This window comes from Panthera pardus, unplaced genomic scaffold (assembly GCF_024362965.1).
Source record: "Panthera pardus isolate Hobbes unplaced genomic scaffold, ASM2436296v1 HiC_scaffold_15, whole genome shotgun sequence".
NCBI lineage: Eukaryota > Metazoa > Chordata > Mammalia > Carnivora > Felidae > Panthera > Panthera pardus.
In genome coordinates, this window is record NW_026526710.1 from 26530854 (window position 1) to 26549992 (window position 19139).

General features: G+C 37.6%; 1 protein-coding gene across 2 annotated transcripts in view; it reads right to left on the reverse strand.

Annotated features, from left to right (window-relative positions):
• Nucleotides 1-19139, reverse strand: part of CEP192 (centrosomal protein 192) — a 131348-nt gene that overhangs the window by 94175 nt on the left and 18034 nt on the right. For both annotated transcript variants that reach the window (XM_019433885.2, XM_019433883.2), the window contains exons 6-10: nucleotides 17948-18000; nucleotides 14638-14758; nucleotides 6144-6292; nucleotides 4857-5001; nucleotides 3482-3615 (exon numbers count right to left, since the gene is read on the reverse strand). In XM_019433885.2, the coding sequence (XP_019289430.2) occupies nucleotides 3482-3615; nucleotides 4857-5001; nucleotides 6144-6292; nucleotides 14638-14758; nucleotides 17948-18000 (602 nt within the window). The remainder of the gene's footprint in view (nucleotides 1-3481; nucleotides 3616-4856; nucleotides 5002-6143; nucleotides 6293-14637; nucleotides 14759-17947; nucleotides 18001-19139) is intronic.

Here is a 19139-nt window from a genome sequence, read left to right on the forward strand (position 1 = left end):
CTCTGTGACCAGAGGCCAGCCCTCACCATCTCTCTACATTCAACACCCTCCTTAAACCACTACTGAAGACTTCAGGGCTTCACATTCATAGTACCTGAATGCTCCACCAGAATCTGGCTATCTTGTGATTAAATCCTTTATTTTTTAATATTTTTTTAATATTTATTTTTTTAATATAATTTATTGCCAAGTTAGCTAACATCAGTAGAAGGATAAGAACCATATGATCCTATGATCCTATCAATAGATACAGAAAAAGCAGAAAATACAGCATCCTTTCTTAATAAAAACCCTCAAGAAAGTCGGGATAGAAGGAACATACCTTAACATCATAAAATCCATATATGAAAGGCCCACAGCTAATATCAGCCTCAATGGGAAAAAACTGAGAGCCTTCCCCCTGAGATCAGAAACACGACAGGGGGGGCGCCTGGGTGCCGCAGTCGGTTGGGTGTCCGACTTCAGCCAGGTCACGATCTCGCGGTCCGTGAGTTCGAGCCCCGCGTTGGGCTCTGGGCTGATGGCTCGGAGCCTGGAGCCTGTTTCCGATTCTGTGTCTCCCTCTCTCTCTGCCCCTCCCCCGTTCATGCTCTGTCTCTCTCTGTCCCAAAAATAAATAAAAACGTTGAAAAAAAAATTAAAAAAAAAAAAATTAAAAAAAATAAAAATAAAAAAAAAAAGAAACACGACAGGGATGTCCACTCTCACCACTGTTGTTTAACATAGTGTTGGAAGTCCTAGTCTCAGCAATCAGACAAAAAAGGAATAAAAGGCATCCAAATTGGCAAAGAGGTCAAACTCACTTTTTGCAGATGACCTGATATTCTACATGGAAAACCGGAAAGACTCCACCAAAAAACTACTAGAACTGATACATGAATTCAGCAAAGTCACAGGATATAAAATCAATATACAGAAATCAGTTGCAGTTCTATATACCAAGAGTGATTAAATCTTTTTAGAAAGATTGGAAATAGAGTATCAGAAACTATGTTTTTACTTAGAAAAACTCTGAAACTTAAAACTTTTAGAATGTAATTCAATGAGAACTTGGGGACTTTCTTCAAAGGTATGATGAGATTCAACAACCAGGATTTTGCTTTATTTTATAGTTATCCATGGATTTCCTTTACTTTCCTACTATGTTTCAGGAAAGGAGATTATCTTTATATGACCTACAACATCAAGCACCATACCTGTTGCCAAGAAATTTGTGAATATTCAACAATATTAAAACTAAAAATATTGTTTTTAATGACAAATAATTGCTAATAAGAGAAATACTTACTATAACAGGACAAGTTCCTTAGCCTACAATTAAATGGCATGGATAGACATACTCGTAAAATTTATCAAATATCACTTTTTGACAAAATCAAGATGAATAGATGCTCTCTCCCTTTTTTCATTGGCTACCTCTAATCAGATGAGAGCTGGACTGTTAACCAGATATATTAGAATCATAACTCCATACTGTCAGATGACTATACATATGACAAAGCATCCATAGCAGGAAAACCCACTGATTCTGAACACTTGTTCTGGGTTACCTGAGGCAAGGGGCTTTCTATCATGTTTGTACTTAACTGTACAGTTAACTGTTCTTAACTCCTTGGATGAGTAAGAAATTCTTGAAGCTGCTGAAGAGGCAAATTCTGCATAAGTAAAATGTTCCTATACACAATAAAGCACTACATTGTACAATACAATCACTGTAATGAGAATTCAGAAAAATAAATGTAGTCCAGAGTTACTGAAAAGTAACCAAGGACTTCATAAAAGGTTGGAAAGACTGGGGCTCCTGGGTGGCTCAGTCTGTTAAGCTTCCATCTTTGGCTCAGTCACGATCTCATGGTTCATGGGTTTGAGCCCTGCGTTGGGTTCTGCACTGGGTGTGCAGAGTCTGCTTCAGATTCTCTGTCTCCCTCTCTTTCTGCCCCTTCACCTCTCACTCACGCATGCTCTCTCTCTCTCAAACATTAAAAAAATATTTAAAAAATAAAACTTAAAAGACTGGAAAGATGATCATTATCTGGATTAGGGAAGAAAGGGAGAAAACAAAATAGGAACAGATGTATAGAAGAAACATACATGAGAAAAGAAGATTAACATGGGGCCAGATTATAAAGCATTTTAAGGATTATTAATTTGAAACACTGAGACACAAAGAATATTTTATGTAGTATATATACATATACATATGTACATATGTACACATGCATACAATCATACACATTAAAAACCTTTGTAACAAGATTAACCTGGTATTGACAAATGTAACGGAATGGGAAAAATACTGTAGATGGCAGGGCGCCTGGGTGGCTAAATTGGTTAAGCATCCAACTCTTGATTTCAGTTCAGGTCACGATCTCACAGTCATGAGATCAAGCCCCACTTCAGGCCCTGCACTGACAGCGTGGAGCCTGCTTAGGATTCTCTCTCTTCCCCCATTCTCTGCCCCTCCCCCACTTGTGCACTCACTCGCTCTCTCAAAATAAACATAAAAGAACATTTTTTTAATTTAATAAAAGAAAGTAAAAATACTATAGATGGCACAATAAATCAGACATGAGGTAGTAAGCATCTTGAATTTGAATAGTGGTAAAGAGAATAAATAAGAAACAATAAACCTTAAGACACAGTCCTTAGAACACACTGACAGAAATTAGGTTTTCTGAGCTTTAAAAACAACAATCCCATTATCACTTACCACCTTAATCAAAGGATTACTATGAGGATAAATAACTGTCTCTACATATATCAATACACACACTCCCTCCAAATTAAAAATCATCAAACAATCCTGAGGCATACATTAAAAAGGGGACAAAGAATTGCTAAGAGCCAGAAATGACTACCAAATTTCAAGTGTAGGAGTAATGGGTTACCATTAACAAACAGAAAACAATAAAATGAAAAACAAATATGTTTGAGCAAGATGAATGGTTTGCTTTTTTGTTTTGACACCAAGCTAAAGAACTTTTCAAATGAGTGATCTAAATGCAAGTCAATGAATACTTAAATTTAAGAAAATGTATGTAATTGTACATTTAACATAATCTTAGTGATCTCAAAGATACATACAAACACACACACAGAAACATTATCAGTAGGGAAATTTTTTTAAATTTCTTTATTGTTTACTTTTGAGAGAGAGAGAGAGAGCGCGCGCATTAGCAGGGAAGGGTCAGAGAGAAAGGGAGACACAGAATCGGAAAGCAGGCTCCAGGCTCTGAGCTGTAGCTGTCAGCACAGAGCCCGACGCAGGGCTCAAACCCACATACTACAAGATCATGATCTGAGCCAAAGTCAGGCGTTTAACCAACTGAGCCACCCAGGTGCCCCAAGCAGGGAAATTTTTTAATACTTGTTTCTACATTTTCCAGAAGTCAACAGTTGTTGCTTTGAAAAAAATTGATACCATACAAAAGATTTTTTATCCCTTTCGTAGAAAACTTAAAGAAAATGCATATAAACTTACTCTGCCATGATGTGACATAATACCCTTCAAACTGTCTGCCCTTTCTTTCTCTTGCTCAGTTCTCTGAGTACTAGAAGAAAATGATAACACACCATCTACATGCCTTCTACTATCTCCAGTATCTATAAATTTACCTGAAAAACAAGAAAAGAAATTAATGGAGCAAGGTCAAAGTTTCAGTAATCTAATATAATAACTGCTTCTTGCTATTTAAATTATTTCATGTAAACCTAACACTTAGCAACCATATGACAAATCACAGGACTTAGAAATCATATGATAAATATAGAAATTTGCATATAAGAGAAGGTAACCATCAATAGAAGGCAACAGTAAATGACAAACTGCTACCACACAGAGAATTCATTTCTAATTCTCAAATGTTTGAATAAAACACACTCATTTGTAGGAACCAATGCAAGCAATATACACTACAGTACCTTTTTAAATTTATTTATTTTGAGAGAGTGAGGGAGCGTGTGTGAATGCGAGTGGGGAAGGGCAGTGAGAGAGGGAGAGAGAGAGAATCCCAAGCAGGCTCCACGCGAACAGCATGGAGTCTCACACGGGGCTCGAACTCACAAACCATGAGATCATGACCTGAGCCAAGATTAAGAGTCAAAGACTTAACCAACTGAGCCACCCAGGTGCCCTTCATACTGCAGTATTTCCTTTTTTTTTTTTTAATATAATTTATTGTCAAGTTAGCTAGCATTCAGTGTATACAGTGTATATAGCTCTCGGTTTTGGGGGTAGATTCCCGTGATTCATTGCTCACATACAACACCCAGTGCTCACCCCAAGTGCCCTCCTCAATGCCCATCACTCATTTTCCCCTGTCCCCCACCTCTGCCCCGCCCCCCACCTGTTTGTTCTCTGTATTTAAAAGTCTCTTATGGTTTCCCTCCCTCCCTCTCTGTTTGTAACTATTTTTTCCCCTTCCCTTCCCCCATGGTGTTCTGTTAAGTTTCTCAAGTTCCACATATGAATGAAAACATATGGTATCTTTCTCTGACTGACTTATTTCACTTAGCATAATACTCTCTAGTTCTATCCACATTGCTTCAAATGGCAGGATTTCATTCTTTCTCATTGCCAAGTAGTATTCCATTGAATATATAAATCACATCTTCTTTATCCATTCATCAGTTGATGGAAATTTAGGCTCTTTCCATAATTCATATTGCAGTATTCCTAATAATACTAATGTACTTAGGTATTATTAAAAACTCTTTTGAAAGTTTTAGACTATTTAAAAATCTGAAGGAATGCAATGATTAATACAGGTTACACTATACCAAAGAAATGAATTCCTTGGAAAAAAGGCAAAGTCAAACACAATTTAAGAACAATGGAGTTGTATTTTAATACTTACTGATCCCAGGCACACAAACAACATGGCCTTCTTCAGACTCTTTGTGGATTGTTTCAGAATTTCCTGAAGAGTGTGAGCCATGGGAAGTCAGAGAGCTGTTATTTTCTGATTGAGATTTATAGTTCAAGCTACCATTTTCATTTGCCTGTTTAAAAAATAACTTAGTTGTATTATTTTTTTAATGAAAAAAAAACTTTTTTAGGGGAAAAAGATGAGAAGCAGAGAATGACTTCTTGACAAAAGGATGCCAGGTAATTAATAACATAGAAGGAACTGGAAACGTCACCAGTATAACCACCACAGGAATAATTGTTTCTAGGAGGCCTCAGCAATAATACTAAATCCAGTTGGCAAAAGGTTCTTGGGGAATAGAAAGCTCACAGGGCCTCAATGTGTCATCCCCAGATTATTTCTTGATAACAAAGGAGCAAAGAAAGGCACTTACACAAAGAGACAGCTAGCCAACACCACATTAACCAAGATTATCAAACACAACATCACTAAGAGTTGGACAAAGAGACTCCCATGTCTCCTGATGTAATACAAGGAGAAGCACACAATATCCTTATGTTTAATCTTAACCTGTTCACATGAACATGCTTAATTTGAATTGTCAAAATGTTTAATCAGTAGGAGGAAAAGCAATCAGACATACCTAGTTTACGAGTCATTTTACAAAAAAGGCCTAGATTTTACATAACTTTAATGACATGGAAGAACTACAAATCAAAATACTAAAGAAACATGACAACCAAAAGCAACTGTAATCGTTGATTAAATCCTGATTCAAAAACAATAAAAGTAAAGGGCATTTTAGAGGCAACTGGGTAAATGTAAATGAATACGGATGATATATCCATTTGTATTACTGTATCAAAATTAGATAACAGAATTGAGATTATGCAGGAAAATATCTTTATTTGCAGGAGATAAATGTCAAAGTATTGGGGTGCCATGTCAAAATATCTGTACATGCCTCTCAAATGATACAGGAAAAAAGTATTCATGGAGGGATAAAGAAAATGTAAAGATGGCCAAATGTTAACAACTGGTTGATCTGGATAAGGGGAATACACATACATGTTCATTGTAATATTCTTCCATTTTTCTGTAGATGAAGAAAAAGTAAGAAGCAGGAAAGGATGGGCAAGGTATTTCTCATAACTTTCTATCCAGAAAAACAGAAACCAAAGAAAACCAAATTTTGTGTTTTATAGTAATATCTAAAGAGACCCGTAACAGTTTCCTAAAGTCAAATTTCTGAAAAACCGTAAGACTGGAACATACCTGAAATGGATCATTTGCAGGTAATTTAAAATCTTTTTCTGGACGTTCTTGTCCTTCTAGGTCTTCATATATCATTCCTGGAATAGCCAGTTGCTCAAAATAAGCCTCCAAATGTTCATCATAAAACTCTTCATCATCAATATCGTCATCTATCGGTAAAATGGAAAAAAATAGGAAATTTTTTAAGGTACTGACTGAACTATAAATAATATTTAATCAAAAAGGTTGATAAAGACTTCTGAGGAAGAAGGCAGAGTAGGAGGACCCTAAGTTCAACTAGTTACATGGATACAACTAGATAACACCCACATCAGTGTGAATAACCCAGAAAAGGATCCGAAGACTGGCGTAACAAACACTCCACAGCTAAATGTGGAGAAGAAGCCACATCAAAGAGGGTAGGAAGGGCAGAGACATGGTCAGGAGCTAAATGAACCCATGGGATAGTCTGCAAAAGGGAGGGACTCCAAGGGTGCAGAGGGATTTCACAGGTTCTTAACAATCACTAGGGCATAACACCTGGAACTTTAAAAATCAGCAGGCTCTGCTCTAGCAGAGTCAGGAGGGCAAGAGGAAACGGAGTCCCTGCCTTTTAAGTGACAGCACAACAAACAGCCCTGCAGAGACACAACACAGAAGCAGCAGTTTGAAACGGTATGTGGAGGGAAATGTGGGAACTAATTCCGGTGCATTTGCTAGGCAGGCAGGGATCATCGGGACACTTCTCCAGAAAAAAAAGGAGCTGACAGGTGCCATTTCCCTTCCCTGCTCCACAGCTTAAATACACAAACACCTGTGGGGACCAGTGGGGTGAAGATGCTAACAGTGCGCCCCGCATTCTCCTGTGGACACACCTCTTCCAATACACTTTTGCCAGAGCCCACCCAAAGTAGTGCCACAAGTCTGGCAGTATGCAAGCAGCCCTGATAGGGGCCAGCACCACTCCAAAGTGACTCCTGCCCCAGGAAAGGAGAAAGAAAACCACACACACCAGTCAGATTGTGGTCCTGACAGTGGGCTGAGGGCAGACAGCTGATCTGACTGCAGACCTACCCACCAACAAAAGCTTCTCAGAGGACAATACAGGGAAAGCACCTTGCAGTTTGATGCTACCACAGCTCTGGCAAATGCCTATTCTGACTCAACTCAAGCCCAAGGCAGTGCAGAGTGGCCCATTACAATATGGGGAATAAACCCCGCCCAAAACAGACAAAGAGAAACTCTGCAGATGACTGCACTGAAGGCAAAAGTGGCTTGACCACAACAGCAGGATACACACAACACACACAGGAGATGCCCCTAAGTGGCAGGTTCTGGTGAACAGGGGACACTGCACTGTAACACACTAATGACCTCTTCTTCATAAGGCCACTACTTTCAAGAGCAAGAGATGTAGCTGACTGTTGAACCACATAGAAACAGACACAGAGAGTTAAATGAAATGACAAGACAGAGTAATATGTCCTAAGTGAAAGAACAGGACGAAATCACAGCAAAGACCCAAGCAAAAGGGAGATAAGTAATATTCCTACTGAGAATTTAAAGTAATGGTCATAAATATATGCACTAGGGGCATCTGGGTGGCTCAGTTGGTTTAATGACCGACTCTTGATTTCAGCTCAGGTCATATATCTCACAGTTTGTGAGCTTGAGCCCTGCATCAGGCTCTGCACTAACAGCATGGAGCCTGCTTGGGATTCTCTCTCTCTGCCCCTCCCACACTCGTGTTTTCTCTTGTCCTCTCGCAAAATAAATAAATGAAACTTTAAAAAAAGAAGATACACAAAGGACTAGGGAAAAGAGTGGAGGACATCAGTGAGACACTTAACAAGGAAACAGAAAACATAAAAAAGAACCATTCAGAGATGAACAACTCAATAACTAAAATTTAAAATACACTAGATGGAATAAATAGACTAGGTGAAGCAGAGGAACAAATTAGCAACCTGGAAGGCAAAGGGATGGAAAACAAGCTGAACGTTAAGAGAGAAAAAATAATAATAATAAAGTGAAAATAGACTTATAGAACTCAGGAACACCATCAAACATAATGACATTTGCATTATAGGGAAGGAGAAGAGAAAGAAGAGAGAGAAGGAAAAGAGAGAGAAAGGGGGGAAGAAAATTTATTTGAAGACATAATGGCTCAACACATCCTGAATCTGGGGAAGAAAACAGAAATCCAAATCCAGAAGGCACAGAGAGCCCCCAACAAAATCAACTCAAGGAAGTCCACACCAAGACACATAGCAACTAAAATGGCAAAAAGCAGTGATAAAGAGACAATTCTAAAAGCAGCAGGAGATAAGAAAACAGTTCCATACAAGTTCCATACAGTTCCATACAAGAGAAACCCTATAAAACTATCAGCAGATTTTTCAGCAGGATTTTGCAGGCCAGAGGGACTGGCATGATATATTCAGTGTGCTGAAAGGAAAACACGTGCAGCCAAGAATACTCTATCCAACAAGGCTATCATTTAGAATAGAGAGAGAGAGATACAGTTTCCCAAACAAAACTTAAAGGAACTCAAGACCAGTAAACCAGCCCTACGAGAAATGTTAAAGGTAACTCTGAGTGGAAAGAGTTATATATAGGAGTAAGAAAAGCACGTAGCACAAAAGCAGTAAAAATAAGTGTATCTATAAGAATTTGTCAAGTGACTCACAAAACAAAAGGATGCAAAGCAGGACACCATATACCTAAAATGTGGAGGGAAAAGGAGTAAAGAATGGGTTAAAACTTAAGTGGCTATTAAAATAATAGATTGCTATATGCAGAAAATATTATATACAAACCTAATAGTAACCACAAATCAAAAATCAATAATAGATACTGAAATAATGAAAAGAAAGGAATCCAAATACATCACTAAAGAAAGACAGCAAACCATGAGAGGAGACAGCAAGAGAAAGAACAGAGAAGAACTACATAAACAGACATAAAACAAGTAACAAAATGGCAATAAGTACATACCTATCAATAATTACTTTGAATGTAGATGGACTAAACATTCCAAAAGACACAAAAAGTGATGGAGTAGATAAAAAATGTAAGACCCATCTATATGCTGCCTTTAAGAGACTCATTTCAGACTTAAAGAAACATGCAGATTGAAAGTGAAGGGAAGAAGCAATTCTTAAGCAAATGGAAGTGAAAAGAAAGCCAGGGTGGCAATACTTACCTGGGACAAAACAAAGACTGTAAAAAGAGAAAAAGAAGGACACTATGTAAACATAAAGGGGACAACCCAACAAGAAGATATAACAATTAGAAATATATATGCATCTACCATGGGAGGACCCAAATACATTAAGCAGCTGAAAATAAACATACAGGAAGCAAGCAACAGTAACACAATAATAGTAGGGGACTTTAACACACCACTTACAGCAATGGGCACATCATCCAACAGAAAATCACCAAAGAAACAGTGACTCTAAAAGATACACTGGACCAGATGATCTAATAGATATATTCGGAACATTCCACCCTAAAACAGCAGAATACACATTCTTTGCAAGCACACATTCTCCAAAACAGATTACATATTAGACCACAAAACAAGTCTCAACAAATTCAAAAAGACTGAAGTTATACCATGCATCTTTTCTAACCACATGCTATGAAACTAGAAATCAAACATAAGAAAATATCTGGAAAGAACAAAAATACATGGAGGTTATAACATGTATAACATGTTAACATGTATAACATGTATAACATGTATAACATGTATAACAAAAATAACATGCTACTAAGCAATGAATGGTTCAATAAAGATATCAAAGAAGAAATCCAAAAATACACTAACAAATGAAAATGGGAATACAACACTCCAAAATCTTTGGGATGCAGCAAAAGCTGTTCTAAGAAGGAAGTTTATAACAATACAGACCTATCTGAAGAAGGTAAAAGGAAGGAAGTAATAAAGATTAGAGCAGGAATAAATAAAAGAGAAACTAAAAAAATAGAACAGATGGATGAAACCAGGAGCTGGTTCTTTGAAAAGATCAACAAAATTGATAAATCTTTAGCAGGACTCATAAAAAAAGAGAGAATGGACTCAAACAAATCAGGAATGAAAGAGGAAAAATAACAACCAACACCACAGAAATATAAGGGATTATAAAAGAGTATTATGAAAAGTCATATGCCAACAAACTGGACAACCTAGAAGAAATGGATAAACTCATAGAAACATATAACCTCCCAAAAGTAAATGAGGAAAAAATAAAAATACTGAACATACCAATTACCAGCAATGAAATTGAATCAGTAATCAAAAAACTCCCAACCAAAGTCTAGGACCAGACAGCTATGAATTCTATCAAACATTTAAATAATAGTTAGTATCTATTCTTCTCAAATTACTCCAAAAAATAAAAGAAAAAAGAAAGTTTCCAAATTCATTCTATCATTACCCTGATACCAAAATCAGATAAAGACACTATAAAAAAAAAAAAAAAAAAAAAAAAGAGAACTACAGGCCAATATCTCTGATGAACAGAGACACAAAAATCCTCATATTAGCAAACTGGGTCCAATAATATATTTAGAACAATATTTCACCACAATCAAGTGGAATTTATTCCTGGAATGCAAGGATGTTTGATATTCATAAATCAATCAACATGATACATCACACTAACAAGAAAGGATAAAAACCACATGATCATTTCAATAGATGCAGAAAAAGCATTTGATAAAGTACAGTATCCATTTACGATAAAAACCCTCCACAATGTAGGTTTACAGGGAACATACCTCAACATAATGAAGGCCATATATGAGAAGCTCATAGCAACCATCATACTCAGTGGGGGAAAACTAATGAAAGCTTCTAAGGTCAGGAACAAGACAAAATGTCCACTCTCACCACTTTTATTCAACATATGACTGGATGTCCTAACCACACCAATCGGACAACAAAAAGAAATAAAAGGAATCCAAATTGGTAAGGAAGAAGTAAAACTTTCACTATTTGCAGATGACATGATATCATATGTAGAATACCCTAAAGACCCCACCAAAAAACTATCAGAACTGATAAATGAATTTAGTAAGGCTACAGAATACAACACTGATATACAGAAATCAATTGCATTTCTATACGCTAATAAAGAAGTAGCGAAAAGAGAAATTAATAACCCCATTTACAACTGCACCAAAAATAATAAAATACCTGGGAATAAACTTAGCCAAAGAGGTGAAAGATTTGCACTCTCAAAACTGTAAAACACTGGTGAAAGAAACTAAAGACACAAATGGAAAGATCTTCTAAACTCATGGACTAGAAGAACAAATACTATGTGCATACTACCAAAAGCAATCTACAGATTTAATGTAATCCCTATCAAAATACCAATAGTTATTGTTCACAGAACAAGAAAAAATAGTCCTAAAATTTGTATGGAACCACAAAAGCCCCTCAATAGCAAAAGCAATCTTGAAAAAGAATAACAAAACTGGGGGCACCTGGTTGTCTTAGTTGGTAGAGCATATGACTCTTTATCTCAGAGTCCTAATAAGTTCAAGGGCCACAGTGGGTGTGGAGCCTACTTAAAAAATACAATAAAACTGGATGTATCACAATCCCAGGTTTCAAGATTCACAACAAAGCTATAGTAATCAAAACAGTATGGTACTGGCACAAAAACAAACACATAGATCAAGAGAACAGAATAGAAAGCGCAGAGGGCACCTGGGTGGCTCAGTCAGTTAAATGTCCAACTCCTGATTTCGGCTCTTCATGATCTCACAGTTCATGGGTTAGAGCATGTAGGGCTCTGTGCTGACAGCATGGAGCCTGCTTAGGATTCACTCTCTCCCTCTCTCTCTCTCTGCCTCTCCCCTGCTCATGTGCTCGCTCGCTCTCTCTCTCTCAAAATAAATGAACTTAAAAAACAAGCAAACGAAAAAGAACAGACAGCCCAGAAGTAAACCCACAATTATATGGTCAATTAATCTTCGACAAAGGCGGCAAGAATATGCAATGGGAAAAAGACAAGTCTCTTCAATAAATGGTGTTAAGAAAACTAGACAGCAACATGCAAAACAATGAAACTGGACCACTTTCTTACACCAGGGTCCTAAATGTGAGACCTGAAACCATAAAAATCCTAGAAGAGAGCACGGTGGGTTATGTCTCTGACACTGACCATAACAACTTATTAGATGTGGTCTCCTCAGGCAAGGAAAATAAAATAAAAAATAAACTATTGAGACTACATCAGCATAAAAGGCTTCTGAACAGCAAAGGAAACAATCAACAAAATATCTGAAAAAGGGTTGGTATCCAAAATATATATAGAAGTAATACACAACCAAAAAAACAATCCAATTTTTAAAAATGGGCAGAAGACATGAACACACATTTCTATAAAGAAGACATACAGATGGTCAACAGACACATGAAAAGATGCTCAACATCATTCATCATCAGGTAAATGCAAATCAAAACCACAATGAGATATATGACCTCATACTTGTCAGAATGGCTAAAATCAAACACACAAGAGACAACAAGTGTCGGCAAGGATATAGAGAGAAAAGAACCCAGTGCAAACTGCACTGCAGCCACTGTGGAAAACAGTATGCAGGTTCCTCAAAAAATTAAAAACAGAACTACCCTTTGATCCAATAATCACACTACTGGGTATTTACCCAAAAAATACAAAAACACTAATCCAAAGGGAGACATGCATCCCTGTTTATTGCCTCATTATTTGCAACAACCAAATTATGGAAGCAGCCAAAGTGTCTACGGATAGGTGAATGGATAAAGAAGATGCAGTTCACACACACAGGAATATTACACAGCCATTAAGAAGAATGAAATCTTGCCATTCACAATGATGTGGATGGAACTAGAGTCTATCATATTAAGTGAAACAAGTCTATCAGAGAAAGACAAATACTAAATGATTTCATTCATATGTGGAATTTAAAAAACAGAACAGATGAACATAGGGGAAGAGGGGGGAAAAAAGAGTGGGGAGCAAACCATAAGAGACTCTTACCCATAGAGAACTAAGCGTTGATGGAGGGAGAGGAGAAGGGCTAGGGTGATGGGCATTAAGGAGGGTACTTGTTGGGATGAGCACTGGGTGTTAGTGATGAACCACTAAATTCTATTCCTGAAACCAATATTACACTATAGGATAACTAACTAGAATTTAAATAAAAACTTGAAACAGAAGAAAAAGAAAAAATCAAAAATAAATAAATACATACATAAAAATCTAGCCTACTAAAACAAAGATCTATATAAATTCAATCTATGATTCCTTATTCACAATTCCATAATCCAAAATATCTAAAAATTGTGGCAGCAAAACCTGTCCTTAATTTATAATTTGTATTTATCCCAATCAGTTAGTTCATCAGCCTGACCTTCAAAGCCATGAATAATTTGGTCCCTTCCTACCTGTCTGAGTTTGTTCCCCAATTTAGCCTCCTACAAGTGCTGTAAACCTGCCACACAAAATCACAAGAGTTTGGCTAGTCTCCAAACATGGTCTAAAATGCCCCTACCTTAGGGCCTTTACAAGAAGCTATTCCAGCTTCCTGAAATATACTTCTCTTCCCAGATCCATGTTAGGCCTATCACAGGTCTTTTCAAGAAAGAGGAAAAACTGCATCACCCTTTTTAAAAAACTTTTTTTAATGTTTCTTTATTTTGAGACAGAGAATGAGTATGCATGCACGTGCACAAGGAAGGGACAGCAAGAGAGGGAGACAGAAAATCCAATGCAGGCTCTGTGCAAGTCAGACGTTCAACTGACTGAGCCACCCAAGCGCCCTGCATCCTTTTCTTTTTTTTCTTTTTTTTGATTTTTTAATATTTATTTATTTTTGAGAGGGAGAAAGAGTGAGTGTGAACAGGGGTGCAGCAGAGAGAGAGGGAGACAGAATCCAAAGCAGGCTCCAGGCTCAGCTCTGTGAGCACAGAGCCCAAAGCAGGGCTCAAACTCACGAACTGTGAGATCATGACCTAAGCCAAAGTCAGATGCTCAACCGACTGAGCCACCCAGGCACCCCACCTACATCCCCTTTTAATAAGGCTTCACAGCTACCTTCCTCAATATCAGAACTAATTTGTTACCCTCCTACAATTCCCGTACAATTTGTACTGTTAACACACATCTGATGTAGTCAGAGGTTGGCTGTGCATCTGTTCTCACTTGGCAAAACTTTCAGAGAGCAGAGGCTAAATATTTCATTGTTCCCCCAGTTTCTTAACATAGTGCTTTATACTCTGGTCTCTAATGATAGTAAACTGAGGAATGAGGTAAATCATACCAGGATTCATAATAAATAAGTTTTGAAAAATCCCATCACTCAACAGAAGTGACCATTTGAGTATAGGTATGGAGGAGATAAAGAAGAAGGCAAAGAAACAAAAAGCTGGCAATGACTACTGAAACAAAGAAGTAGAAAGACATGGAGCAGCAAGGTAAGGACTAGGAAAACACAAGTCACTTTACAGTACCAGAAGAATCATCCAAGCTTGCCAGTGACATAAGTTTCTCATTTTCTAATAAACTAGTGTAGCTTAAGTCATTGTTTGGATTCTTGTCTTCAAATTTCTTTCCAGCATGAGGAACAACAATCTGTAAGAAATAAAATGCAAGTAAGAGAAGCAAACTCATTTCTTTGAAGACCACAGCACAAGGTTACAAAAAAGACCGCCAATGTGCTCACTCTGTGTAATTCACAATTTAGGTAATAAGGGCTAGCTGTTTTATTATGAATCAATAACTTTCTTCCTGCCCCCATGCCATCTTCCTTCCCTGGTCCACCCAATGAGACACTGTTAAAATTTAACGTCTTAAATTGTGTGAACGATGCTCGAGGACCTAATATTCTAGTCAGTATACAAATACCCAGATGAATTTGAACACAAGGCTTGCTTTGGATTCCACAGCTTACATTGGAACCACAGATTTTTCTGTTCCTCAACCCAAGAACCACATAACCCTAAGGGCACACAGCAGTTTGCTAAGGGCATTCAAAGTCCAGAATAAAAGTTGATGTTGCCTTCTAAGTATCAATTTTATTTCACAATCATATTAAATATGTATCAGACAATACCATCTTTAAAATTAGATTGCAAAATGCATAGCAATTTTTAAGATAAAAACTTGGCCTCTCTGTGCAATTGCATACTTGCAGAGAACAGTGCTGAATTATGCTCATATAAATCTAAAGATGTGGAATCTAAAAAAAACACAAATGAACAAACAAAAAACAGACTCAAACACAGGAACAAACTGGTGGTTCCTGGAGGGGAGAGAGTAGAAGGATGAGTGAAACAGTTGAGTAAGCAGTCCAAAATTCCACTTATAAAACAAATATGTCACAGAGATGACGAGTACCACAGAGAGAATACAGTCAATAATATTGTTATAACTTTGGATGGTGACAGAGGATAACTACACTTCTGGTGGGGAGCATTTATAGGCACAGAATTGTTGAACTGCTACGCTGTATACCTGAAACTAATATAACACTGTATATCAACCACACTTCAATTAAAAATAAAAAGGAGCTTATTCTCACCACTCCCTCCCCCGCACACACAAATCAAATGTATTAGTAGTTCCCTCTGGTCTACATTTTCTAATATATTTATTTTCCTCCTGCTCTCACTTCATCATCTCCTTTTTAGCAAGTATCTTATGTTTCTATACTTGTTTTGCTGCTTTCCAGTTTTATGGTCCTTCTCTTACCATCAATGATTTCTAATACTTTTAGGAAGTCAATTCTTCAACAATCCTAAAAATAATAAATTTCCTATCATAAAGAAAAGTTATAGGGGCACCTGAGTGGCTCAGTCAGTTAAGTGTCCAATTTTGGCTCAGCTCATGATCTCACAGTTCATGAGTTCAAGCCCCATGTCGGGCTCTGTGCTGAGACAGCCCAGAGCCTGGAGCCTGCTTCAGATTCTGTGTCTCTCGATCTCTCTCTCTCAAAAAATAAAGAAAGAAACATTAAAAAAAAAAAAAAAAGAAAGAAAGAAAAGAAAAGTTATGGTCTCTCCCTTTAGAAACCATGTCTTCTAAATGTTCAGGAAATCATGCTTTCTGACTTAATTTCAATTTGACTACACCTGAACTTCCTCAAAAAAGCATCTCTCAAATTTGAAAGTTATTAGTAGTTATTTATATATAAGGAGCAAATATATAGAGCAGGGTTTGACAAACATTTTCCGTAAAGAGTCGGCTAGCAAAGTATTTCAGGTTTTATCAGCCTTACAGTCTCTATCACAACTTCTCAACTCAGCTGTTGTAGCACAAAGCAGCCCTAAATAATACAGAAACAAATGGGCATGGCTGTGTTCCAACAAACTACAGAAACAGGCAGATTGGATTTGGACAATAAGCCACAGATTGCCAACCCGTACATAGCACAGAGAAGTAACTCTTTAGAACTTTTTGTTTATATTATATATTAAAAAAAAAAAAACTCATAAATATGAGACTCCAAACCCGAAATCCCTGCTAACCATTTATGTTGGACTTGGAACTGTTTCTCTGCTTAGTGCCCCTTCCTTTGAGGAGCGCATCTCTTTCTACATCACATGGACCTGGTGGGGTAGTCAGCCACACTCCACTCTGTGCATATATATAGACACTGAGGCATATGTACATACATATGTGTGTGTGCATGCACATGCACACACACACACACACACACACACACACATACACACACACACAGAAGTGGACATAAGTCCAGGCTCAACAGAGTGTTTTATTCCAATCTAACCCCTTGGCACAGTGATTTACAAAAAGGAGAACATATGACCCAATTGATCTCATTAGAACTCGTCTTTTTCTTTTTTAACTCACCCTTAAAGAAAGATCATGGTCTTTTTTGATCATGAATGTTAAGAATGAAGCAGGGGGGTGGGGGGGGGGGTGGAATCTGGGTGGCTCAGTTGGTTACGGATCCTAAGCGTCCAACTCTTGATTTTGGCTCAAGTCAAGATCTCACAGTTCATGAGTTTGAGCCCTACATCAGGCTCTGTGCTGACAGTGCAGAGCCTGCTTGGGATTCTCTCTCCCTCTCTCTGTCTCTCCCCTGCTTGTGCATGTGTGTGCGCTCTCTCGCTCTCTCTCTCTGTCTCTCAAAAATAAACTTGGGGCGCCTGTGTGGCTCAGTTGGTTGAGCATCCAACTTCAGCTCAGGTCATGATCTCGTGGTTCATGAGTTTGAGCCCTGCACTAGACTTGCTGCTATCAGTGCAGAGCCTGCTTTGGATCCTCTGTCCCTGTCTCTCTCTGCCCCTCCTGTGCTCTTGCTCATTTTAAAAAAAGTGAGGGGTGCTTGGGTGGCTCAGTTGGTTGACTGTCCAACTTCAGCTCAGGTCATAATCTCATGCTTCGTGAGTTTGAGCCCCACATTGGACTCACTGCTGGCAGTGTGGAACCCGCTTCGGATCCTCTGTCTCCCTCTCTCTGCCCATCCCTCCCACCCTCCTGCCTCAAAAATAAAACAAAATTTAAATGAATAAACTTGAGAGAGAGAGAGAGAGAGAAACCCTTACCTTCCCAGAGCCATCATTGCAGAGAGAGCCAGCAAGGAGTGAAGCAGAGCAGAGGTGAAATCCTGATAACACATGAGGCTCTGGACCAGCAATACTCAGTTCCTAGTTACTTGAAGGAGTAACATGGCTTTCTACTACTTACAAGTAAGAGACCTCTAATATCACTACTATTTAGCACTTACACATGTGAAATAGGAACTTTTACTCTCCCAGTAACACTCCAAAAATTGATAACATGGTAAACGATTACCTTGTTCTCCTTATTATTCGTCCATGATTGTAAACAAAAATCAACAGGCGAGTCTGTTGGAGAAAACAAAAATAACTGAGACCAAATTATTTTATCAACTAAATACCCAACAATTCCTAAACATAGCAAATTAATGAACTAAACATTTTTTTCCCTTTAAGGAGAATAGAGCACTTTTAAATGATGGTATAGGAACTTATCATTTGATCAGTTAAATTAAAACACTGTCAGGGTGGGGAAGTATAAAAAATTATACATATGCCAAAAAAAAACTTGAGCATGAATCTAATCAAGCCTTTTAAGCAAACTTTTGCTTTACAGAGGATACAGGAACAGAGAAACAAGAAAAATGACAGCATGACTAAGCATATGGAAAATCTACAGGGTGACTGATCTAGTCAACAGGCACTGACTAAAGAGACACAACAACAAATATACCACAACATAAGGTAATCTTCCTTGGACACCAATTCAAGCAAACCAACCTGGAAAATTAGCAAATGAATATAGACTAGAGTACTATATAATAAAAGAACTGTCAAGTCTGTTAGCAGTGTTAATAGCATTGTGGTTATATAAGAAAGTATCTGTATTTTGAGAGATGCACACTAAAATATGTAGGAAAAAAATGACATTTGGAATGTTAAAATATCAGGAAAAAAGGTAATAAAAAAACAGAAGAAATAAAGCAAGTATGAATAAATCTTATACTAGATTGTGGGATAAGTATAGGAGATTTTTTTAACAGAAATAAAATTTGCACACCATGAAATCACCTTTCTAAAGTGTACAATTCAGCAGTTTTTAGTATATTCACAAGGCTGTGCAACCATTAGCACTCTCTAATGCCATAATATTTTTACCATTCCAGAAACAAATACTGTACCAGTAGCACTCACTCCCCATTCTCCCCTTCCCTGGCCCTGGCAACCACTAATCAACTTTCTGTCTCTATTGATTTGTCTATTTGGTATCTACAGATGTACCTGTGGATGAACAGAATCTCTTATAACATGTGGCCTTTTGTATCTGTCTTCCTTCACTTAGCCTAATGTTTTCAAAGTTCATCCATGTTACAGTACATATCAATACTTCACTGCTTTTTATGGCTCAATAACCCTTCACTATATGGACACACTACATTTTGTCTATCCATTCAGCAGTTGATGGAGATTTGAGGTGTTTCTACTTT